The 27,223-nt window shown below is 43.9% G+C and overlaps 1 protein-coding gene across 2 annotated transcripts in view; it reads right to left on the reverse strand.

The window, feature by feature from the left end:
- Positions 1–27,223, reverse strand: part of LOC148323134 (contactin-associated protein-like 5) — a 168,410-nt gene that overhangs the window by 61,539 nt on the left and 79,648 nt on the right. For both annotated transcript variants that reach the window (XM_088314685.1, XM_088314686.1), the window contains 5 exons: positions 25,420–25,604; positions 24,335–24,478; positions 13,765–14,038; positions 13,458–13,601; positions 9,422–9,575 (listed from right to left, as the gene is read on the reverse strand). In XM_088314685.1, the coding sequence (XP_088170811.1) occupies positions 9,422–9,575; positions 13,458–13,601; positions 13,765–14,038; positions 24,335–24,478; positions 25,420–25,604 (901 nt within the window). The remainder of the gene's footprint in view (positions 1–9,421; positions 9,576–13,457; positions 13,602–13,764; positions 14,039–24,334; positions 24,479–25,419; positions 25,605–27,223) is intronic.

A 27,223-nucleotide genomic window follows, 5' to 3' on the forward strand; every position in this document is an offset into this window, starting at 1 on the left:
TTTCCCTCGTTCCTGGAGGAATTCCAGCGGGTGTTCCACCACCCGGTTCAGGGGAGGGCGGCGGGGGGGGAACTCCTCGACTGCACTCAGGGCAGCCGATCCGTGGCCGACTACTCGATCGCTTTCCGCATTTGCGCGGCGGAGAGAGGATTTAATGATTGTGCCTTACAGACTTTGTTCCGCCGCGGACTCAGTACGGTCATGAAGGACGAGCTCGCCGTTCGCGAGGACGCCTCTTCCCTGGAGGAGCTCATCACCCTGGCAATCCGCCTGGACAATCGCCTGCGAGAGAGGCGCCGGGAAAGGGGAGCGGAGCAGCCACGCACCGAGTCAGCGCGTCAGCCGGTCGCCACCTTCCGCCCTACCGACGAGCCGATGCAGCTGGGAGGGGGCCAGCTGGATTCGACGGAACGCCAGAGACGCCTGCGTTCAGGGGCCTGCTTCTACTGTGGCGAATCTGGCCACCGCGCGTCCTCCTGCCCGGCACGTTCTCCACGCGGGTGCCCTCAAGCAACTCCCAACGAACTCTGTAAGTCACCCGCCGTTCCACCCGAGCCTCCCTCCTCTCGCGAGGAGGTCGTCGACGACCCGCCTGCTGATCTCGGGGACCTGGGGGCCGAGGGGGCTAAGATACTTGAGCTGAGTGGAGAGGTAATCGGTCCGAGCGCCCGGATCAGCATCCAGTACTTAGTGGACTCCGGCGCCGACGACTGTTTTATTGACCCCGGGTTGGTCGCCAAGCAAGTTGGTCGACACTCTCGCGAAGCCCAAGAGGGTTTGTGACCTCGACGGACGGCTCCTGGCAGAGATCAGGCAGGTGACCCCACCTCTCACGCTAAGACTATTAGGCAACCATGTTGAGAGACGGGCGTTTTTTGTTATGCCTTCCAGAGCTGCGCCTATCGTTCTGGGTCTTCCCTGGTTACGGTGCCACCAGCCCGTAATAGATTGGGACAGGTTGTCGATCGACAACTGGAGTTCCCACTGTCACGCCCATTGTTTACGCGCGGCGGACGAGGGGCCGAGTCCCCGTTCCTCAACCCCCGAGGTGATCTGTCTAAATAATGTGCCCCGGGTCTACCACGACCTCAGGGGGGTTTTCAGTAAGGACAGGGCTCAGTCCTTGCCTCCCCACCGTCCGTACGATTGCGCCATAGATTTGGTGCCCGGCGCGCCCCTCCCGTCGGCGCGCCTATACAAGCTGTCTCAGCCGGAGCAAGCAGCCATGAAGGAGTATATCTCAGAGTCCCTCGCGGCGGGGCTGATTAGGCCGTCCAAGTCTCCGGTAGGTTCGGGGTTCTTCTTTGTGCCGAAGAAAGATAAGACGTTACGTCCATGCGTAGACTACAAGGGGTTAAACGACATCACTGTCAAGAACCGTTACCCTCTTCCGCTGCTCGACTCCGCTTTCGCCCCGTTGCAGTCCGCCACCGTTTTCACCAAATTAGATCTGCGCAGTGCCTATCACCTAGTGCGCATTCGGGAGGGGGACGAGTGGAAGACCGCGTTCAAGACCCCCATAGGGCATTTCGAGTACCGGGTCATGCCTTTTGGGTTGACTAACGCTCCTGCGGTGTTCCAAAATCTGATTAACGACGTGCTCCGCGACATGCTAAACATCTCGTGCTTTGTATACCTCGACGATATACTGATTTTCTCGCGCTCCATCGAGGAGCACCAGCAGCACGTTCGGGCCGTTCTGCAGCGCCTTCTCCAGAATCGCCTATATGTTAAAGCGGAGAAGTGCGAGTTTCACGCACGCTCGGTCCAATTTTTGGGTTTCATAGTAGAGGAGGGACAGCTTAAGGCCAACCCAGCCAAGATAAGCGCCGTGGTGGATTGGCCGACACCCATAAACCGCAAACAGTTACCGCGATTTCTCGGGTTTGCGAACTTTTACCGACGTTTCATTCAGGACTATAGTCGCCGAGCGCTAGCCCTCACTCGCCTCACATCCACCAAGATACGCTTCGCATGGGATCGGGAGGCCGAGAAGGCGTTTTCGGCTCTCAAAAGGGCTTTCACTAACCCCCCGTGTTACGCCATGTTAACACCGATCTCCCCTTCATCGTAGAAGTGGACGCTTCTGATTCGGGAGTGGGGGCGGTGCTGTCCCAGCGTTCCCCGGTCGACCAGAAGCTCCATCCCTGCGCCGTCTTCTCTCGCCGCCTCACCCCTGCAGAGGCCAACTACGACGTGGGGAACCGGGAGCTCCTGGCCGTCGTTCTCGCCCTCCAGGAATGGCGGCACTGGCTGGAGGGCGCAGCTCATCCGTTCACCGTGTACACCGACCACAAGAACCTGTCGTACATACGATCCGTCAAAAGACTTAGCCCACGCCTGGCACGGTGGTCCCTGCTTCTCAGCCGCTATGACTACGTTTTGACCTACCGACCCTGCTCCCAGATCGTCAAGTCCGATGCCCTGTCCAGAGTCCACGATCCCGTAGAGGAGGAGCCTGAGCCGGACAGCGTCGTCCCTGACCACCGCCTGCTGGGATCCCTGTGCTGGGAGATCGAGCAGCGCATTCAGCGGGCACAGGAGGACGAGGGCGAACCGTCCGGGTGCCCAGCGGGGCGGCTGTTCGTGCCGGCCCAGTTCCGCGCGGAGGTGCTGAAGTGGGGACACTCCTCACGGGTGGCCTGTCACCCCGGAATTCACAGCACCCTCGGCCTCGTCGCCCAACGCTTCTGGTGGCCCGACTTAAAGAAAGTTGTCCAAGACTATGTCAAAGTTACTTCACCCGTTACCCATTCCTACCCGACCGTGGTCACACATCGCCCTGGACTTTGTGACCGGTCTGCCCGCCTCAAGGGGCAACTCTGTCATTCTCACCATCGTCGATCGTTTCTCCAAGTCCGCTCATTTTGTCGCCCTGCAGAAACTCCCATCTGCTCTTGAGACTGCTAAACTGCTTATGTTGGATGTGTTCAGGCTTCACGGGATTCCTGCCGACCTAGTGTCGGACCGAGGTCCGCAATTCGTCTCGCGGGTGTGCAAGCTTTTCTGCCGTGCGCTGGGGGCCACGTCAAGCCTGTCCTACGGATACCACCCCCAGTCGAACGGCCAGTCCGAGAGGGCCAACCAGGACCTAGAGGCCACCCTACGGTGCGTGTGCGGCGACCGCCCGTCGTCTTGGTCTGACCACTTGTCCTGGGTGGAATACGCCCACAATACGCTGGTGTCGTCGGCCACGGGACAGTCGCCCTTCATGGCGGCATACGGCTACCAGCCGCCGCTCTTCCCATCCCAGGAGGGGATGGTCGAGGTACCCTCCGTCCAGCTGCACCTCAAGCGCGACCTCCACGTCTGGCGGGAGGCCCGAGCGGCCTTGTCCCGCACCGCCGAACGCAACCGGCAGATTGCTGATCGCCGTCGCCGACCGGCCCCGACCTACCACCCAGGCGACAAGGTATGGCTCTCAACCCGCGATCTCAATCTCGCAGGCTCCTCACGCAAGCTGGGCCCACGCTTCCTGGGGCCGTTCGAGGTCGAGACCATCATCAACCCGGTGGCGGTCAAGCTCAAGCTCCCCGCAACCATGAAGGTCCACCCCGTCTTCCACGTGTCCCTCCTCAAACCCATTTCCTCATGCCCACGGCTTACTCCATCCGCCCCACCTCCACCGCCGAGGATCATCGAGGGAGGTCCGGTGTACACAGTGCGGGAAATCCTGGACTCTAGGCGCAGGGGCAGGGGTGTGCAGTACCTGGTCGACTGGGAAGGCTACGGACCGGAGGAGCGCCAGCGGATCCCCCGCTCCTGGATCATGGACCCCACTCTTATCGAGACTTTTCACATCAGTCACCCGGGCAAGCCCGGTAGTCCGCCAGGAGGCGTCCGCAAGGGGGGGGGGAATGTCATGTATATATATAAAATAATAAATTTATATATATATATAAAATAATAAATATATATATAAATATATTAGGGCTGTCAAAATTAAAGCATTAACTCAGGTGGTTAATCCCAAAAAATTAACTCAGTTAAATATTTTAACACAGTTAACTCCGTTTGATTTACTTAAAAACGAATTTGCATACTTCGCAAATATTGTGCCATATTAGCTGTCTTTAGCACGTCTCAGAACAAAACACTGTGTGTAAGTTACCACAGGGCCTTGCAAACCAACACTGCTGGAGTCTGGCGCTTGTGGGCAGTTTTGAGAAATGTTTCTAAAATAAATGTCTGCAAAGACGTCTCCATTTAGATCGTATTCAAGAATCCAAGAAAGCTATTCGAACAGTCTTTGAATTAAATATTCTTCATATTTGGTGATTTTGCATCAATTCCAAGATATTATTCAGGTAAATATCTGTTATAAGCTTCACAAAAAATAGTAGTTGAAAAATGTGATCATGGAATTTTTATATATATATGCACTAATTTATTTATATATATATATATATATATATATATATATATATATATATATATATCACAAAGATTATAACTCCTTTAAACTAGAACTAAGTCTCAATTTCCACAGTAGTATGCAACTCTAAATGAACATTTTGCGCCTCATCAACAAACAATGAATACCAAAACAGAGATTCACAGATTTTTAAGTGTTTCTGATAATTGAAAGGCAGACATTGCTCCGTTAAAGGTTCGCTGGGACGAACAAGCGAGCTATTTGGCACTTCTGTCACCTACTCTGAGGTAGGCGCCCGATCGAGACGAGATTGGCGCTACTTACACCACAGCAGCAAGTTAGCAATCAGCTTCTGCCTGCGATTACTGCGGCTAAATGTTTTGCTGTTTCGCCCCCAAGTCTGTAAACATAGCCTTTGTCGCAGTGACTGAGATACACTTCTTGCAAGTATAATTCTCACAAAGGACTTACATATTTAACAGAGGGAAAGACGGAGAAGCATGCTAAAAAGAAGAAAAATCCACGCTAAATGCTAAGCCAAGCTAATGTTAAGAAACACAGTTTTTGAATGCTTGGATGATCAAATAAACTTTTCACAGAGGTTTGGCTGGAACCGCGTTGAATAGTAAAATAGCAGGCAACCAATAAGTGTCTGGAGAGAAAATTACAGAAAAGAACAGGACCTGTGATGGATCATGTTAAGGTGTACGTGGTATGGAGTGACCTATCAGATTAAAAGTATACTAATATTGAGGATAAACGGTTCGAAAATGGATGCACGGATATTGTATATTGAACACATCACTAATGTGATTTGTTTACACAAAACAGTCCAGAGTTTTTACGTTGAATTTTGAGATCTTCACGAAACATTATTTTTATGCCCCTTATTTCGATTGACTACTTTGTACAAAAATATGTAGGCTACTCTACCTCTTCTGTTTATGTTTGATAATTTTATATAGCAGCACTTCTGGATACATTTCTAATTTGATACAGGTCTGTTTATTGTCACTTCAAAATAAAATTAGACCAATGTTTTATTTTTATTTTTATTGAATACTGGGCTCCAGATAATCCCTAAATGGTGGCATTTTGCCCCCAAGAATTTATACAGTGCAACTACAATCTTGATCCACTCGTGCCAGTGAAATCAGCAAAGTTGCTGGTTTTATTTCTTTAATATATAATTACTATTCTTGAATATTTTTGTTTTTGACAAACATCTGGTCCACACTTTAGTCTATTTATCAGTAATATAGTGAAAATGGCTCGGTTGAATATTTACAGTGTGTGAGCCTAAATCTTCTTCTCTAATTTCAGGTTAGTCTGGAGCCCTGAAATAACAGAAACTATGAACATTGTGATAAAAAAAATAGCCTATACTGTGATAGATTTTCTTCCATATCCCCGAGTTCTTCGCCCACTTGATCGTTAATTTTACATACACTAATACCCAATGTAAGTGTTGAGAACAGCTTGAAGGCAAATTTGTCAAATCTACTGGACACTTATACCCCCTGAGAAGTGTCAGAACCCTACTGCTTTCTTTCTCTGCGGAAGCCTTGCAACATTATTTCTCATCGAGATTGAAAGTATGAAGTCCTCCATAGACAATAATGAGTGAAAAAAAGGTTTGATACATCTCAGTTGGGTTTTGAACCAAAACATGCACAAGCATGAAAATGCGCGGGCACACACACACACACACACACACACACCCACCCCCACACACAAACGAGATGTGAGAAGGCTGGTGGTCCTTCTTCCTGCAGAGGACCAAGATCTACCTCCTCAGCCGATCACATTTCCTGGATGATTTCGCAAACACGTGTATACAAGAACATGCGCCATGCCATACACCACATTCCTAGGCAACGACACTTGACTTTGCGGGTGGGGGGATTAAAAAAAAAAAAAAACTTTTGTTATGAAAGAAAATGTGAAGTGAACTGAGAGGCCACTTGGGAGATTTTGTGTGATCGTGGTAAGTCCCTTGGGTCTTAGGCCAAGAACTTAAGTGGGAGGTGTTGCGTTTGGGCTTATTTGACCAAACGGTCCCTTTAAATGTCGGGTTATGGGCGGAGACTCAGGTGATTGCGTGGCGGTGGTGGTGGTGGAGGAGGAATCATGTGAACCTTGAATGTTATTTTCAGAATCAGAATCAGAAATCCCTTTATTGTCATTGTACTCAAGTGTGCAACGAGATTAGAGGGGAGGGAGAGCCGTTAGCCGCAGCGTCTATGCGCGCCGCCATCTTGGCAAAAAAAACATTTTGAATAAAAACTAACCCTGTGTATTTAACTGTTTAGGTTATTACCTACTGCTGATGCTGCCACTGCTGCTCTGCAAATAAAAAAGAGGAACAGTGGAAGAGTTGCTTGAGTAATTTCCAAAATCACCGTCGTCAACCCTTTCCGTAGGGAAAACGGAACACACGCCCACATGTTCAACATTAAGAATTAATAATATGTACGAAAAGATGGGCATTTTAAGGTAATTTAACACATAGATTAACTTGTGTTCGTGCATTTTGGGATTAGGTCTCTCTCAAATGCAATCTGAATCAACCATGATTTATTTTGTGGAGTACTGTGAGCAGCTGATTAGAAAACATATTTCTTAAAGTGGAAAATCCATTCTCGCACATTGGAGTGGAAACACCGATTGTTAGACCAAGTTTGAAAGTCAGGTCATTTGGCATAACCAAGTATGTATAGATTATATGTACAGTACTGTAAGAAGCGAGGTGACTATATTCAAGACTCTCTCTCCTAATCAAGAAACCATGATCACATTCTTCACATTGTTGCCATATTATATCCTAGTGTTGAATTTTTAGTTTGGAGTTTTCATCCAATCAGAATTCAGCTAGCTCGTGTTGCCAGGAAGATTTCATAATACCAGTTCCACGTACTATTCGTCCGATGTCTTCAGATACAGTCGTGCGGGTGTCTGTTTTGTGTGAGTGAGGGGCTTTTACAGTTGATAGACACTTGTGAGAGCCAATCAGATCACGATCACAGTAAGGCCTTCTCGCTGGCCTTACGTTGAAGGTGATGAACGCGTCTTGTGATTGGATACTCACTTATGAGGGGGCAGTGCTATGCAAAATCAACACACCAGAAAGTTGTAACTAGCGAACGTTTGAAAATCTAAAATATATTCTTTTTTTTTTTAAACCACAATGGCCGAAGGAGGGAAAAGTGTGGATTTAACTGCAGATACACTTGCAAGGCCATTTTCAAGACAGACCGTTTAAGAGAAGCTGTCGTCCAACACTCACTCAGTAGTGAATAAGTGCGATTATTTCTCAAATTGTGGTGTCATAAATGAAGATATTATGAGGGGGATTTATTTAAGTCGGACTACTTAGGACTTCACTGAAGGCCTACGTGTGTAATGCACAGCCCGCCACTGCTATCCTGTCTGTATTTTTTAGCTTTTTTCACACTGTTAATGACTGAAAGATTTACACAGATTTAAAAAAAATCATGAAGTTTGGCACGAAAAGGCTACACTGCAGGAATCGGGGGCAATAGTGTGGGTGAAGTAACTAATTTAGGGGGAACTGACACTGCTTGGCGTCATGGGGTTTGATGGGTACCACTGGCGGTGGTGACATTAATGTCTGTAGCATCAAATTAAATTAGCCAGTTTTCAGTGAATCTAATTAACAATTGGACATGATTTTGGGAGGTGTAGTGTTGATGTTGTCGCACAACAGTTTATGATAGCAATACAAGATATGTTACCAATTTCACATGAGGGCCATTTTTTCATCATGTGAGTGGTCAGAGCAACACTTCCAGCCAACTTTGACTAGCAAAACATGCCTGAAGCGATCTGCACACATTAATCAACTATTTTGGTCAAATATGATGCATTTTTATTTGATTGTATTTCTGTCATGTTATTAGAAAAACCTTGATTCTGAATTGCTCCTAATAATGTATGTGACACAAACGTGTGCGGTTATATTGCATTTTGAAAGGGACTGATGGTTTTTATATTCACGTGATATTTCAAGGTGGATTAAGTCAGGAAAATCCCTACTGAAGGATCAGGTACCAAATACACTTCCCACCACTGGTATTCACAGGCTGTCAGGTATATGCCAAAGCACCATTTAGCATCATGACCTTAGCTGTAACACCATTTCAGATAATTATAAGCCTGAAGAAAGCTGTAAAATGAAGGAAAAATACTGTAGGCACATAGTCAAATGAGCTCAATCACAGAGATAAACACTCCAGTTTCCATTCTATTCAATAGATTACACTTTGACTTGGAAAATATGCATGCCTTAAGTTGAAATACTAAATTATTGAATAAAAATACATGGAAACCGTAAACTCCCCAGGACATAATACGCATTGTGGCACAACCACACACCGTAGTCTAATGGAATGCTAGGTCAGACCATCTGCAATATTGTTCATTTAACTCATATGCAAAATGTGGGAACATTATGTTCATTTGAGGGACTGTCCCTCAGTAGGTGCTTTTGTCTCGAGCTGAGTGAAAACGGGTTTAGCAATGAACAGTCATTACACTAAAGACCTGTTTTCACTTTCTTACAGGGAAAAGAGCATGCCACGTTGGCCCGACTGGTTAGCACGATGGCCTCACAACACGGAGGTCGTGGGTTCGATTCCGGCTGCAGCCTTCCTGTGTGTTGTATGCATGTTCTCCCCGTGACTGCGTGGGTTATCTCTGGGTACTCTGGTTTTATCCCACATTCCATAAACAGGTTGATTGGACACTCTAGATTTCCCCTAGGTATGAGTGTGAGCGCAGATGGTTGTTTGCCTACGTGTGCCCTGCGATTGGCTGGCAACCAGTAGAGGGCGTGCCCCGCCTGCTGCCCAAAGATAGCAGGGATAGGCTCCAGAGACCCTAGTGAGGAGAAGCGGTACAGATAATGGATGGATGGGAAAAGAAGGAGCTGCCTATTTGGATTGTGGTATTTGTTCTAAGCGGACCGGCATTAATGAGAGTGGAGGTCATTATTTGAGAAATCATGACATCAAAACTACCATCTACCTGTCTGTGATGGCGCAGGTGTCAAAGTGAAGGTGGTTAAAGTTTCCCAGCAGGCCTTGCTGCACGTGGCTGAGGTTCACTGACTGGCCGTTAATGGAGATAAGCTGCATGCAGCCCTGGAAGGCCGTAGACGGGCAGTCAGCAGTGGGACATCCTGGGAGGAAATGACACCATGTCATCTTTGAGTTTTACAAGTTATAGAGAGATTGATTGATGATCTCACATTTACTTCTGGGTAGGATTGGGCCTAAAAAAATCCAGTCCGACCAGACCCAGGCCCGCAGGTATGAAAGACTGAACCTGCCCGAGCCCGAGCAATTAACTCGATTTGCAGGCCCAACCCCGAAACAAACCCAAAATTTTTATTCTATTTGTAAGGACTCAGGAGGAGGAGGAAAGGGAGGGGATGCAAAAGCCAGACCCGGACAGAGCACCGCTCCAGGAAAAGGGACTTTTTGCGATTTGTGTGATCACATTTGTGACGATACCTGTGCATGATGATGACAAATTAAAGCCTGTCTTTTGTAAAGAATTCTCCCAGTTGAACAAGACTCTGAGATGCATATTCACTAAACATTTTTATATTTCATATAATATATATATATATTTATATATATATATATATATATATATATATATATATATATATAGTTTGTGTGTTGGTTCCATCAGTTATGATAATTCATGGATTATTTCATTGGCAAAATGCAGCAGCCCATTTGACAATTATTTTAATTTCTTCTAAGAAAACGCAAGTTCTCTTAATGTTAAAACAAGCTAGGTACATATTTTTATGATCATTCTAAATGCATTTACACAATGAAATAACGCTGTTAAAGATATTTCTGTGTGTGATATTATGCGCACATTGAGGCACCTTTCTGACAAGGAGAGGAACAGCAGCATGAGCAGGTCTCTAGGCTTCATTGTGTTCAGTCGTTAAATAACAATTACCATACAGAGCATCTGAATTATCCAAATTATTTATTTTGGAACAAGTATTCCTCCCTCCATTTTAGAATAAATAATATACAAAAATATATTTATGAAGAAAGAAAAAAATAAATAACCTAAGAGGGTAGTAAGAGTACAACCTAACCCAAATGTAATAATTAATATTTTGGCCCTGAACCGGCCCGAATTTGGGACTGGGTCGGGTTTGGGTTTGGGTTTAAGATCTTATTTCTACTTCTAGGTGGCAGTAGAAGAAAAAACAAAACTTGCTCTGGCATTTGACAAAGGGGATGGGGAAGAGGGTAAATGGCTTGAATGATTTTAGCCTTCTTTACTATGTTAGTTTGAATGTGTTGAATGTCAGATGAACATACCTCTCGATGTAATAGAAGGTAAATTACTAAATTGTTTGGAAGGGAGACTGTAATTAACATTTCAACAGGAAAGTCGATTAAAAAATAGAAATTGAAACACTGTAATTAACATGATCATAGAGGAACTGGCTAATTCATTTTTCTGTAGCTTGCGATTAATGGCACAAATTCTCTTTTCATGGTAAAACAGATAATGCACCATAGAGCTGACATTAGCTAGGTTAGTGGTTAAGTTTTGATCAATAACAACCCAACCAAACATTTTATATGTACCTAAAACAGTGATTCTCAAATAGTGGGGCGCGTGGGACCCTGGGGAACATGTTTTTTTGCATAGTTTTGGGACCGAAAAAGCTGTTTGTGCCCCTAGTTCACGCAGTACTGGTTTAAAAAAAAGTGTCGCCCTTTCACGCAGAACTGATAAAAAAAAAAAAAAAAAACGTCCCCCTGTCACGCAGTACTGATAAAAAAAAAAGCGTCACCCTGTTGCTCGTTGACCCAGAAGTCATTTATTTCGCCGCTACTTAAATGCACCGCGCCAAGCTATCTTGCGCCGCAGCAGAACGGACTTTATTTGAACTATATGTAAGTCTGCGCGCAGCAGAAGCAACAAGCTATGTGATGCAAATAAACGACTCCGCAAACAAGTAGCGTTCTAAACGAGGAGGCGAGCAAGGCGGCGCTAAGCGCGCTCAGCGCTAAAATGAATTGCTTCGATGTTTGTACGAAATGTAAAAAGAAATGGTGGTGGGGGGGCGCGAATTGTTTTCTTCTTGGTAGGGGGAGTGAGACAGTAAATAATTGAGAAACACTGACCTAAAAGATGATAGAGGTTTTCAGTTTGGAGTGTGTCTGTTGCGGTCTGTATTTTGCCAGCATTTTGGTATTTCCAATTTTGATCAGGTCTTGTGTAATGTTTTTTCTTTATTTTATTTCTCCCTGCAGTGTTGGCATGTAACAGGGGATTGGCCGACCATTCACGAAGCTGCAAGTCAACTGCTCTGGAAAAGCCTGGCTCAGACTCACCACTGCCAAGAAATTCTATTAGGTTTTGTAGTACTCCATGTGTCCCCATACTAGTTTACAGAGGTGGGCATTCCATCATTCCGTCAGTCCTTCGCTGACGGAAGCCTGTTTTGTTGACGAGTGACAATACAGATGAATCGCTGATGACTGGTAGAAACACACCCTGCCTGTCTCGTGTGTGTTTGTTTGCAGGGGGTACTTACAAGGACTGCACTGACTATATATGTATGAGAGTGAGGGTTCCTGATTTCAATAGGATATCTGCAGGGATTGTAATGGCCGGCTGTGATTGGCTCAGGAGGCGGAACCAGAAAACATCACTTTACTTTACTATGGGAACACAAAACTACAATGTTTGTTTGTATATATTAGGGGAGCAACAATACGTGTATCTGTATTGAATCGTTCGATACAGTGGTCACGGTTCGGTGCGCACTGGATCGAACAATACGCAGAATTTTAAGACGATGAGGAGCAGCGCTGTCTACTCCGCCTTTTTATATGCTGGATTGGCGAGCGCAGACCCATTCACTGTACGTTACTGCCACTCCCACATTCATTTTGGCCTAGGCTGCATGGGAAGCTCGCTCGCGTTTGCGACATGGCTACAAGGATACCTGAAGTGGAAAAACCTCCACCAAATTTCACGTCTAGCGTTTGGAAGTAATTTTTTTTCTTGTATAGTATGCACCAGATGGAAAGCGTGTCATGGACTACAACTTCAATAGTATGTCGCAAGTGTCACACAATGCTAGCTACGTTGGTGGAAGTACAACAAACCAATACTGCAATTCCTGATTTGCACAACAAGTCAAATTAGCAACGTGTTTGTTAGCCCCCCGCTGCGCTATCTGACCGTTACGGCACTTTACATCACTGCCGAGTGGAACATTAAATGCAACGATATTCAGACACGGCTGCTCGAAAGTCACACGACCGATGATTTAAACAGAAGTCTGAAAGAAGTTGCAGAGAATGGAAATTAGTGCGCACAAACGCAACTATACTTGTTTTATTTTATTTATTTATTTTAAAATATTTTGGAGTTGTACAATACATTTATAAACATGGATTTGATTTTATTTACCCAGGATTCTGGTAAAGGTAATCCATTTTCAACTTTAAATTAAATGTTTTGGGAGTTAAAACAGCTGTAGGTGGACACAGACTAACGGATGACGCACCAGCAAAACTTTGGAAAATGCCCACCTCGGCTAGTTTACCTCCAGTGATCTTACTTTTTGTGTCTAACTCTGTTTTCACATTATAATGCTCAGCTATGTGCCAGTTACTTCCTGTTCAGTCGGCTTTCTACCACGGTCAGCTGCTGAGATGTTCTCCTTCCTTGAAAAAGGACTTTATTACTAAAATGCTTGGTTCCTTTTAAATAAACTTCCAAAGGAAATAGTGAATTGCTTTACTTGGGTCCACTTGTTTTGTTATCCAGCAGTCTGACCATCTTCTCTGTGCAATTATATATGACTTCCTCTTGACTATTCTCTTCACCCACAAGTTCCGATGGATTCATTTTTTATTTATTCTTTATTTTTATTTTTTAAGGCAATCGGAATAAACAAAATCTCTTGGTGAGTATCTGGTGGTTCATCTGGTGGAGTCGACAGTATTGTTTACAAATATTTTGAAAAGGTCTATGAAGGGGGTGGGGAATCATACACACCAACCTCCAAAGTAAAGGTTTCCTCTCGATTCCAGAGGCTCAGACAGTACGATCTCAGACGGCTGCTCGCTATCCACAGTCAGACGGATGAGGAAATTGCTCGTCTCCAGAGTCACGGAATGCCACAATCCATCATTGACTGTGTAATCTGCAGGAGAACCAATGAGATGGCAGCCAAAGAGTTATTTGTTCTGTCATTCTGCTCTATGCGCTCCTCAAGGCAGCAACGAGTGTACGGCAATTGATGTTGTTTCCAGAGCACTCTTTTACAAGCTGATTAAATTCTGTTTGCGTGTCACCTTTCCGCTCACCTGGAGAGACCTCTGTCTTGCGCCCGGAGGCGTGCAGGGTCAGCTGCAGCCGGCCGTTGTGGATATGTAGCCGTGTTCTCTGGGGCCTTGGGCCGAGTGGCGCAGACAGCAGCAGGCCTTCGGCGTTCCACGTGCGGAAGTGGAAGCGGGCTGAGAAGCCCACAGTGGCAGACGCCCCCACCACTGCTGACGGAAGTGTCAGGAAGCTGCTGTTGGCGCTCAGGAAGGTACAAGCCGCCAGCTGGGGCTGTGAGCACGAGAAGGTCACGTTGCCCTAGAGTGTGACACAGGCTCCAATTTACACCTCTTTTTAGGACAGCGTGTCTCATGTGAGATTGAATTCTATTTGTATGGAAATCAAGTTGACATGCTCGGGCACAGACCATATGGCTAAAGAACCGCTAGTGGAACCTTTCTCTCACCCAGACTGAAATAATTAAACTCCAACCATTTCAGTGAATCAGATTGTGAGGCTTTAATATAACGCCTGACACATTTAAAACATCATAAATCTCAGACTTTTGGTGGTATAGTTATACAGTATTCCCATTTGGAAAGTCTGTTGGATTTCTCTCACTCACGAAATAATTAAGCTCCAATCATAGCAGTGCATCAGCAGACAGTTGTACGCCTTTGATGCAAAATCTTGACACCTTCAAAACATCATAAAGCTAAGGTTTTTTGGGGAAGAATATTATTATTCCCCTTTGTGAAGTCGAGTGGATACATGGCTTACTCTCACCCAGGCTAAAATAATTAAATTCCCTTAATTTCATTGCATCACGTTGCAGGACTTTGATGCTGAATCATTAAAAAAATATAAATTGAAAACTTTTTTGTGCAGTATTCCTTTTCCCATTTGGGAAGTCAGTCAGATGCATGGATGATACACTGACTGTTCATTGCAAGCTACATGCTACACATATGGCTAGGTACTGCCTTTCTCCCACTCTGGACCCCTACCAGTTTGCATACCAGGCTAACAGATCCACTGAGGACGCCATCGACACTGCTCTGCATGTTGTGCTGGGCCACCTGGAACAACAGCAGAGCTATGCCAGGATGCTCTTTGTGGACAACAGCTCGGCATTCAACACAATCATCCCGGACATCCTCGTCGCCAAACTGGACATTCTCGGCCACCCTGCCCTCACACGCATCTGGATTAAGGACTTTCTGACCAACAGACCCCAGACTGTGTTGCTCGGCCCCTACACGTCCTCCACCCGTATGCTGAGCACCGGTTCCCCTCAAGGATGCGTGCTGAGCCCTCTCCTATACACCCTCTACACCTACGACTGCAGCCCGGCCCACGGTAACAACACCATCGTCAAGTTTGCCGACGATACGACAGTGGTCGGTCTGATCTCGGAAGGTGACAGCCTACAGAGAGGAGGTGCAGAGACTGACGGCTTGGTACGAGGACAACAGACTGCAACTCAACATTGCAAAAACAAAGGAGGTCGTCATCGACTTTAGGAGGAACAAGACGGCGCCGCCCCCCCTCTGCATCGAAGGCGTGTGTGTGGAGAGGGTCCACACGTTCAAGTTCCTGGGAGTACAGATCTCCGATGACCTTTCTTGGACACACAACACCACAGCAGTGGTAACGAAGGTCCACCAGCGTCGGCACTTCCTGAGAGTCCTCAGGAAATTCAACCTGGACAGGAAGCTGCTGCTGGCCTTCTACCACTCGTCCATCGAGAGCCTGCAGTACGTCAGCAGGTCTCCACCTGGTACAGCGGCTGCACTGAGGCGGACAGAGTGAGGCTCCAGAGGACGGTCAAAACAGCGCAAAGGATTATTGGCTGCCCTCTCCCCTCACTGTTGGACATCTACACCGCCCGGTGCCTCAGCAGGGCTCTCAATATCGTCAAAGACAATACCCACCCAAACTCACACCTGTTTGACCTGATGCCCTCTGGCAGGCGCTACAGGTGCATCAAATCAAGGACTAATAGACTGAGAAACAGTTTCTTTCCAAGAGCCATCTCCATTCTAAACTCTCACACACACACACGACCACCCTTACCTTGCAGAACAGCAATGTGATGTGTTTTTATATATCCTATTTCGTATTATTTTCCATCTCACTATTTATTCTCTTAAGTATCTAATTTATATATTTAATCGAATCATTGTTGTATTGCACTGGAGAGGGGAGCTCTCTAATCTCGTTGCACACTTGAGTACAATGACAATAAAGGGATTTCTGATTTCTGATTCTGAAGCAGCTGCAAGTAGACAGGCTAACCATCTATATACCTCTCAACAAATCTCTTCATTCGGATTTTATACATCAATTTTAAAATGATATTTTTAGTCCATCCATCCCCGAAAACAAGTGTTAGCATGATAGGGTTTACAAAATGTAATAGCATGGAAAAAACAAATAAAATCAACATTTCCTTTTTTTTCCCTCAGTAAAATGAGCCACTGCCTTAACTTGACTTGTTCCAAAATAGCATTCCCAAAAATAAAGTTAAAAATTAGAAATGCATTCTCATAAAAACTTCAAACTTTATCTTTCGAGTGACAGCATTGGTTTACTACATCAGTGGTCCCCAACCAATGGGCTGCAGACTGATACCGGGTTATGGCCACTTTGGACTGGGCCGCTTATTTATTATCAGATGCTGAAAAAATGTTTTCTTTTGAAAAATGACTTGATTCTCTATAGCCGGATTTACATATTCTGATTATAAAGGAGCTGAATGACCAAACGGAATGAAAATGTGCCCTATAAACACCGCAATAAAAAAGCCAAAATCAAATGGAATTTTAGTCTGATTCAAATGGGCATCATATTCCTTTTTTCTCCAAACTAATAGGCAGTCTGCGCGTGGCCCGTCTTGACGTAAATGTCATCGTCATATGCACTTTGAATTGGTTAGGTCTTAGCTCGTCTGTGATTTGAGACCTTTTTTTGAAAGTATTGAAAACTTGTTTTTATCAATATGCTGTTTTAATAAAATAGTTAAAACAATCAAAAATAAAAATAATTGATGAATAAACTCCATTTTGATGAATCACGTGATGTTTACATCGATAAGCGCGTGTCACACTCTAACACGGCTGATGTAATGGTGGTGCATGTAGACGACGGATCGGAAAAGATCATGACACATGTAAACAAGTGAGAAAGCTTCATTTGGAATGATTTCCATCAGAATGACAAAAAAGTCTCCAGACTTCTGTTCCACCCAATGGGCGGGTTTACATGCATTCATTTATTCCAATTAGAATGAATCAGAAAGCCTAAACGGAATAAAATGTCTCCATATAAACACCTCAATTGGAAAGAAATGTCTGAATCTGATTGGAATTTTATTTGGATTCACTGCGGTGTTATGTTCCTTTTGCCAATCTGAACGAGTGTGAAAGCACTATATAAAAATAAAGATGTATTGTCTTGTATTGTAAACAGTTTATTCATAATAGCCAAGTTGCATCTGGTCTGCACATGCTCTGTCTTGTCCGATGTTGAGTGCGATGTTTGCCACTGTATTGTTTTATTGACACTACTGAATTGTGCGCAAGGTTGCGCCCAGGTGTTTAAAAAAAAAAACAGGCGGAGCCGCTTGGCACTCTTGTTGCGTCAGAGCAGCGCTACCAGCCAAAAAGATAAACATGTCTCCTGTCTCACGTGTATACGGTGAATAATTAAATTCATCTACATAGATGTCTACAGACAGGACAGCCTAGAGAAAGGGATCGAATGTCTCCCCAGCACTAAATGAGAGATCAGCTGCAGAAAAGCTGACAACACAAATGCATAGAAATATTCACTTTAAAATGGTAGAATGTTACCAGACCAGATTGTTTTAATCAACTTGTTTTAATCAATATATTGCTTTAATAAAAGTGGTAAAATTTTCATAACTACTGTGGCAAATACAAAAATGAACTCCATCTTGATAGATCACAGGACATGTTAACATTGATCTCCGCGTGTCATATGTAAACGGAAGATTGGAAAAAATACGTCACACGTAATCGGGTGACCAGGGATGTTCATTTGGAATGACCTCAATCAGGATGAGAAAAAAGTCTCAATCTAAACCCGACGCATCTCAAGATAATTGTCTCAGTCATATAATGTTAATTGTCATCTCATGTCATTATCGACACCACTTATCCAGTACAGGGTCGCGGGAGGGTGCTAGAGCCTATCCCAGCTGACTACGGGCAAAAGGCGCACTACACCCTGAACTGGTCGCCAGCCAGTCACAGGGTAGACATAGACACCGTCACTGAGTGGGAACTGAACCCACGCTGCCCGCACACAACTCAGACGAGTGTACCACTACACCATTAGTGACATAATGTTAATTGTAAACACAAAAATAGCAAAATGTGTAAAAACAGACACATTTGGAATGTTTATTTGCAGTGGGTAAAAGTCCCAGAGAGGATTCAAGACAAGAGCTTTTGCCCGAGAAGAAAAAGAAAGTTGCATTTCACAGACAATACCAGGACACCAACTTGAAATATGGATTTATCGTGACAGGTGATCCCTACGCACCAAATGGCGAGCTGTTGTCCAATGAGTCAACAGAGCCTTCCAAACCGATTTGTCAACATATATAAGTGCCTTGAGCGCATCATACTCAGTGGCTAACTGCATTGCTTAGGCTAAAAAGCCATTCAATATTGGTAGAAACAAAAACCTGTGGATTCACATTTATTGTTGGAGCATTGCGCCCCACACCCTCGTTGCTGAATGGTTCTTGATCCGTGAAGGTTTTGGTCTTGTATGAACCACTCCCCGGAAGAGAAAAGGTTGGGGACCACTGCACTAGATTAAAAGTGTAAAAATTAGCTTGATACGTCTGTTTGAAATCAATGTTTTTAAACGAAACACAGCAACACCTGTTAATAAAAACATTTGCTAGCCTCCTAAAATGTTGTTTCCCCACAGAAAACCTCCTGGTGCATATTGTTTTATAGCTAACAAAGCTGGATAGATGAAAAGGGCTTATCACTAACTCACTCACCCAATCACTAACTCATTTCCCAAGGTTCTGGAGTGGTAGATAATACAGTAAAATTAAAATAAAATAGCTTTATGAAGACTTCATTTAATTGTCCATCAAGACCAAGACAGATGTTTTGACACAGCACTTGTTCTCTAATCTATTCGCTCGGGCTGAGTTAATTGATATTTCTATTTCAACTCTGATCTCGTCTTGGTAACACCATCTCTTTTAAAGCTTTCACACCTCCATCTGATTTGGCAGGATGGTCTGTCTAGGCCAGACTCTCACATCTACAACACCCCCGTCATTCCCAGGAGGTGCTAATTGGAGCCCAAAATCAATATTTTCCAAGGTGGGGTGAAAAATATCTAGCAAATAATGTCAAGGCAAGGAGGGGCCTCGACAGACATGAGAAATTGTCGGCCCTACGCAGCTAAGAGGACAGAACATAAAATAACCTTTAAATATTCAGTAATTCCCCAAAAGACTGAAGCAATGTGCAGCAATTTTGACATAGCAAAACAGGAAATAGTAGAACACCTACATTTACGTAAAAGTAAGAACAACACGTTGTGACATTTATGTTTTGGTGAGAAGATATGGAAATGATGCAGATGCACAATTTTGTTTTTAATTCGTATTATCACAATGGCATTGGTGGATGCGGCCAAGCACCTTTCTGAATCATAGCACTCTATGTAAATTAACCAGGAAGTTGTCTACTAGCTAATAAACAGATGGAGAAACAAACCACAAATATACATTGGGCGAGGTGTCTACTAGGGAAGAAGCCTTTATTTGTAAAACAACACATTTTTGGTATCGTGCAGAGAAATTTGTCAACTGGGAGAGACATAAAAGTCTCGTAGTTCCGCAGAGAATAAACATGGACACACACGACACTGTGGAACAACGTCAGTCTGCTGAAACGGTGATCGTCATTAAAGAAGCCGTCTCAACATAATGGACGATCATCTGTAATACTATGCAGGGAAGTCGTTTCCAGCGCCCGGTAACTCACCACACTTTGATTCATCTGAGAGATTTTTCCCATGCCTGCTGCTGTTTGTAGTTAATGGGCTCATCAGAACACTCTCTAATGACCGTGAATGAACAATAGGGTCTATGAACAGAGACAATTACACTTATACATTTTGTTTAGTTTTTTCTAAGGGAAGATAAGGATGCCTCAATTTGGCGAGGGGCATTTGTTTGTACTGAGATATTTTTTAAATAATATAAAACAATCTGAAAGACTGTTTCCGTGCCACTGTGGGTGTTGGTCCTCAGCACCCTTTGTAATCCCAAATGTAATCAGTTCCCACAAATTTTAAGAGCATGTTTTGGTCAACATATCCCAGTGATCAATAACATGACAAATTCCTGGCCGTACAATGCAATTACATCCGCACTGCATAATAATGTGAAAAATAGTGAGTAATCGGCCCACCAAGCATGATTGAACAAATAAAGGCTGGATTTGCAACTTGCGGTTTTCAGTAACATACTTTCAAACAGTCACGAGGCAATGACAACAACTAAACATAATAAAATGTATTCATTATTACCACACCAAAATATATTTTTAAATGCGCTGATATGAACTCACACAGACTACAAACTGTATATAATATAATAATATAGTGCGGCTGGAAGACTGGATATCTTCCGTGTCATATTTGATTTTTGTTTCTTACTTAAACAAACCAAGAAGAGCAACATGCATTTTGGCAACATCTAGTTATGTTTTCAGGCCAGCTTTGAGACAGGGGTTTCAAACTCAATTTATTTGGGGACTGCTGGAGAGGTGCGTCGAGGTGCATCTGGGCGACATCAAACATTCCACAAAAAAGGGGGTTAACGTATTAAAAAAAAAAAAAGCACAACTCATCCAACATTCTTTATTAATAACAGTTCTGAACATAAATGGTGCTTCAGAATGTGAACAAGATTGGCGAGCCAGTCCTCTCTCTCTCTCTCGTGATACTTTGCATACTCCTTAGCATGTCTAGTTGAGTAATGACATCTGAAGTCTTGAGCACCGCAACTTTCTCTGTGCATTCAAGACATGTCGGCATGCTGCTTTACTAAAAAAATATGACATCTTCTGTTCTTCTTGAAATTGGCTGTAATTGTTGCCCTTTCTCTTCACGGCTTATTTTGAAAAAGACATGACTGAGACTGAGTGAGAGGATATATTTTACTTCGACTTGATGTCACTTCCCAATTAAGTATTTGCCAAAATCTGAGCTATGGTATCCTATAAGTCATTAAATAAATAAACAAACAGAAACACCCACTGTGTCATGTTCTGTTCATTTCCTGCCCAAACTTATTTTGAAGAGTAAGTTCCTGTAACTAAATTCTTGTGCCTTAACTTGACCATACCTGTTCCCTACTCTATTAAACCAACTCTGCTCTTATCCTCAGTGCAAGATTATCACGTGCATTATACACACTTTCCATTCTTACCCGAACTTGAACCTGTTTTTGGATCTGTCTTTTCTAACGACACTGACCTATTTTGTAAGTCCATCCTGCCTTAAGTCTTATTTGGATTTTTAACTAGACACTGTATTACGGGCTTTGGACCTAAGTAAGTTTCGTATGGCTACACCTCTATTCATAGTGTGGGTCCGGGAGCGAAACAGAGTTTCGGTTCGGACGCCGGGTTTTTGGATCATTCTTGGTTTCCCCGTATGGGTACTCTGCCACCGCACGACGACAACGTGATGATCCGGCGCGGCGGCCTTGAACTGTTGCCAGCCAGTCACAGGGTAGACATAGACGCCGTCACTGAGTGGGAACCGAACCCACGCTGCCCGCACACAACTCGGGCGAGTGTACCACTACACCATCAGTGACTGGCTTTGGACCTGACTTGGAATTTTGAATCTGATTTTCCTAGCCAATAATTGAGCACCTAATAATCCGCTCTCTGCTTTTAGTGTCTTCTCCAGCACACCAGTTTGCCTGAGCCAGTCCCTCTTCACCTCATGTCACCCTTGGTTGGTTTTAAGAATGCTTCAACCACAACCCTGCGAACAAACCTCTTTTGGACACAAACTCAAATTTACTGTCGATTCGAATACTCCAGCCTCTACTTGGTTATCGCTGCCTGTCAAGGATTGTCATCTCAAATGTTTGTACGTTGTTTTAACTTCTATGGCGTCACCTCAGTGCAGTTGGGTCCATACTAGTTTCTGACATAGGGTAACAACAAAAGGCCCCCAGGTGAGGCCCTCTCTCAAGTGTGTTTTGGGTCATCCCCAGGGATATGCCCAAAACACCCCACCAGGGAATCACCTTAACCTGGTGACTGAGCCACCGCATGTGGCTGCTTTTGATACAGCAGCGCAGCAGCTCTATTTTTAGCCCCTCCAACGTTGCCAACCTATGGACGAAACTCATTTAGGGCAGCTTCTATCCGTGATCTTGTTCTTTCTGTCACGGCCAGCAACTCGTGATGATAGGTGAGGGTGGGAATGCAGATGAACTGGTAAATCAAGAGATTCACCTTTGGGGTCAGCTTCTTCAACATTCCAGACATATACACAGTCCACATCACTGTAGACGTTGCACCATCCCCCCTTTCATTCGCCAGCTACATTCATCCCTCAAATGTGATAAAAATGACAAGCCACTCAAACGCCTCAACTTGGGGCAGGATCTCATCCCCAACTTGCAGACTCCACCCTTTTCCAGATACTGATAAGTTATTCAGATTTGAAGGTGATGATTCTCATCCCAACTGCCTCACACTTGCTTATAGTTGATGATCGTAGTATGATGAAGCTAACAGAATCACATTATCTGCATTACTGAAGTCCCTACAGCGGACCCCCTTAACGTTCGTCTGTACCTAGAAATTTTGTCCATCAATGTTATAAACACAATTAGTGTCAATGGGCACCCCTCCTCTCTTTTAATACATTTTGCAGAATTGTACACAGTGGACCCATTTTTTTCAGTATTTTTCTTTCTTTTTCTTTTTTTCATTCATGTATTTATTTTTTGGGATGTGGGAGAGAACCTCTGTTATTCACAGGAAATACTTGGTTGTTCATCAGCATTTTTTTCAGTAATTAATGGAGTTGAAAAAACAAAAGCTTATACGAATGTATACCTCTCAAACAAGTGGCATCAAGGTTGAGTTCTCACTAGTGCGTCCAGAAAGTCACCTGAATGGCATCAGTAAAACCCCAGATAATTACATAAACTTCACGGAAGTGACTCAAAAATCACCAAAGAACAGCCATAGAGCCAAATTAGCTAAATTTAAACAGGGGTTCAGTCCTGCAAAGTGCAGGCATCATATCCGGGATGGGAGACCGGCAGCAGTGGAGTGGGCCGAGGCCTTATCGGCGCCCGCAGGGCAGTGCAGAGCAGAGCAGAGCAATCACAGCTCCTTGACTTGCAATGAGATTCCCCTCCATCAACCTCAGGGAGATTGTCCCATTGAAATTCCATTACAGCTCCCATCATGGCACCTGCTCTCTCTCCGCCTCCCTGCTTTTGTTGTCAGTAAAGGACTTTTAATGCCCCAATCACACTTTAAAGGCCGAGGGCTGGCTCGAGCGAGATGCTATGTGAAGGTTTGCAGGGTTACTGACTGATTATCGGACACCCTAAATCGCTTCATCGTATTGGAAATGATGGCCACTCTGTACATACCTCCATCCCATTTTCTTCCCAGAATTCCTTAAATGCAAAATTCTTACACCACAAATGTAGCTTTGGCTAATCAGTTTATGTCAAATCATCTGGTTGGATTAATAAACAAATGTGTTTTGAAGTACCTGACACAAGTATGCGCCTTATTCGTAAACATTCATCTCTGAGGGCCAACAATCAAAGAAAAATTATTTAATTTGTAAAAAAAAAAAAAAAAAAAAGATTTCAATCATGGGGAAGAGTAAGAACTTTATGGTTTTGCATATACAGTAAAAGGTTCCAATGAAAGCTTTCAACAAGGAATAATTTCCAAGGCTATGACAACGGGTCCTCAATTTGAAAACATTTAAGAGGTCTGGTTGTGGAAGGTTTTTACATAAAATATCCAACTAATCACTAAAAATACAAATTTTATTGTATTCTATATGTATTTATCTTTACATGGCATTAGAAGGAATAGTGTATAAAAAGTTAAACAAAATGACCAAAGTTTGCATGCTTTTGAACAAATCATACTAAACTGTCAGAAAACGTAAAAATGAAGGGAAAGTGTGAATAACTTAATTTGATGTAGTCTGAGCTGTTACAGATCACATGATTGGTCCATCATGTATTTCCTATCTGAAGACACTTCATATCACCATGAGTGGAAAAGCTATGCAGGCTAAAATGAGATAATAGTAATATTTCTCAACCAGACAGAATCTGCTATCAGAGCAAGAATAGTCCAAGGATGGAACTCTGGGGTACTCCCAATATCCTTGTCAGTGGACTTTAAAGAAAATTATGCCTAGTATGAATAGAACATCTAATATTGCCTGTACTATGGGGGGCCCTATATTCAGGTGTGCTGAGTTTACTTCTTAAAGAAGATATAATAATATTTTTTGCGAAAAAAAAAACAACAAAAAACTTACCACACTGTGTATCTGTGGCTTGCGTCGTTTGGCCAGGTCTATTATATTGATGCCGTTGTAGTAAAGGTTCTCCATGCATCCATGGAAATTCTTCCTGAGGAACGTTCCAGGTTTCCCAGGAAGTGGAATGCCACCGAAGCTCAGCTGTGACAAAGATAAAGGAATTATTTAAGCTGTTCGTTCCTGAGGAGCAGTGGGCTTTTGGGGTTGTGGGTAAAACCAGAGAAAACCCACGCATTCGTGACGAGAACAAACAAATCCAAAGTTGAGCTGTCTGAGTGGTTAAAGGAGTGTTTGTAATTTTATCACTATGATATGGCATGGTCCAAGCGTTCAATGGAAAAGGCGGCGGATGCTCAGACTGATCTTATGCATGTTTAAAAACATGTCAAATTCTCAATTTTAAGCTGGTTTCATCTAGGTACTTCAAGTCACTTTCCCTAAAGACATCACTCAAAAAGGCTTTCTAAGAACTAAATTGAGAGCTCTGACCTCAACACATCCAATCTCATATTGTTTAGACTGCCAAGCTCACATAGATGATGCGACTCCCTGAAAAACAAATCCCACAGCCATTTGGCAAACGTTTTCCGGGAAGGCTGTGCCTGTTCCAGAGTCTGATTATTAATGGGATGGAGTATGCGGTCATTAAAAGGTAAGGTTTTCAGGAATTGAGCCATTACTTATGCCCGCCAGTTCTTGCGCGGCGTGCACGGTTGAAACGTCTCTTTTTAACAGTTGAGATTTTATCAGCTTTGGCCTGCTAATTAATGCTGGCTGCATGAGTTGAAAGCATTATGTCCGGCTGACTACTTTTAAAAGGAGGAGGCTTTAAAGGGATCCTGAATATGCACTCGGCCGCATGCATAATGCAGAAGGAGCATAGAGGTGTTCAATACATACTTTATACATTTCCTCCGCTATTAAATGTTGGGCTTTTTTTATTACTCTGCGGTGCCAGAGAGGGAAGACTTCAACCACTTCTCACATGCGTGATGTTACCAATGCACTGCTTACGGGATAAATGCATCAAGTACACTCCATTTTACAAACCGATTCGGACCACTTGATGCTAATTTGCTCACCTCGTAGTCCACCTCCAGCGAGTAGGCCTCCCCTTGGGTTTGGAAGTGGTGCGTGTGGGCGTCCACTGTAAGGTTGACATGCTTGTTGAAGCGCTCCACGTGCACCGCGTGCCAATGCTGATCGTCCAAAAGACTGCCCACCGTGACGGCATTGCGGGGGGCGCTCAACCTTGGTTGGCTGTCGTCTGGAAAAACAGCAGGAGGTTGGATGTGGTGTTATCTCAGTCGAAAGTGTGCAAGTGGGGTCAGGAGCATCCACGACACCAACTCATGAACTGTATGTTGGCCATTAGGTAATTTAAAAAAACACCCCACATGATTTGTTGTTTTAATCACCTTTTTCGCAGCAGGAAATAGTAGGATGTACTGTTAGTGACCGTGTTAGAATTAATTCGGGTTACAATTCACTTTTGTTTTTACAGAGAGCACTCTCTGTAAAAAAAAAAGAATAAATAGTTAGCACGATGGCCTCACAGTGCAGTGGTTGTGGGTTCGATTCTGGTTCTGGCCTTCCTGTGTGGCGTTTGCATGTTCTCCCCATGCCTGCGTGGATTTTTTGCGGGCATTCCGGTTTCCTCCCACATTCCAAAAACATGCATGGCAGGTTGATTGGACACTCTAAATTGCCCCTAGGTATGAGCGTGAGCATGGATGTTTGAGCGATTGGCTGACAACCAGTTCAGTGTGTACCCCGCTGACTGCCCGAAGATAGCTGGGATAGGCTCCAGCACCCCCGCGACCCTAGTGAGGAGAAGCGGTACTGATGATGGATGGATAAATTGTAACCCTAAAATTGTAGCACCACATTCAGCTCTGCCTGTGGAGCTACACTTTTATACATTTTGTTTACTTAATTTTATTTAATTTCTTAATTGTGTGTTCACTCTAAGATGTACAGTAGCTCATGTGTAAGCACTTGGTCTTTGGAACAGGTAGAATGGAACAAGATGTTGGAGGGATATGATAGTTTGCTTCCTGACAACTGTCATCGTGCACTTGCGCAAGGGACAATCCGACTATGACCCTAACCCAACCCGAGCGAAATAGAAAATACTAGATATGTTTAGATTTTTTTAATTGTAGTTCTCTCGTGTTGAGTTTTTTTTTTTACTATCCTGAAAAATGTTACCTCAACAAATTGGCTTTTCATTAAATTTCAAAACCATACTGTGTATAACGATTATCCATTGACTTTAGCCGCACCTGTTTGCCAGCCAACTGCATTACATAACCATTGATTCATATTTTGGAGCCTTGCTCGAGAGCATCTTGGCAGTAGTTATGTAGCACACTCCCATCTCTTCAACAATTAGTTATGTCCACAGCGGTACTCATCCTAAACCATACGATACCAAAGTGAAAATCCTTCCAGATGAGATAGCATAGTGCTATCCCTTCTGGTAAAACTTAACGATAATATCATATCGAGAGGATCCTGCAATTCCCGTCTCTAAAATACAAATACAGTGAACCCTCGGTTATCGCGGTTAATGGGGACCGAGACCACCCGCGAAAACTGAAAATCCGCGAAGTAGCGGCGCACCTTTCAAAAATGCTTAAAAAAAATATACAATATATATAATAAATATATATACACATACGGGTAGAGAGAGAGAGAGTGAAATTCATGTTATAACAAAAAAAACAAATTATTATTAAAACGTATTATTTTTTTATTCCCCAGCCATTCTTTTTGTATTTATTTAATTACTCCGACTTTTACCTGCTGGTACGCCGTCCGGTGTGCCCTGTGAAATGAAAGGTGGCATTCTTTATTTATTTATTCATTCTTAACTGACAGCCT

Source organism: Idiotropiscis lumnitzeri, chromosome 14 (genome assembly GCF_059441095.1).
Source record: "Idiotropiscis lumnitzeri isolate Australia: NSW breed Sydney's pygmy pipehorse chromosome 14, RoL_Ilum_1.0, whole genome shotgun sequence".
Lineage (NCBI taxonomy): Eukaryota > Metazoa > Chordata > Actinopteri > Syngnathiformes > Syngnathidae > Idiotropiscis > Idiotropiscis lumnitzeri.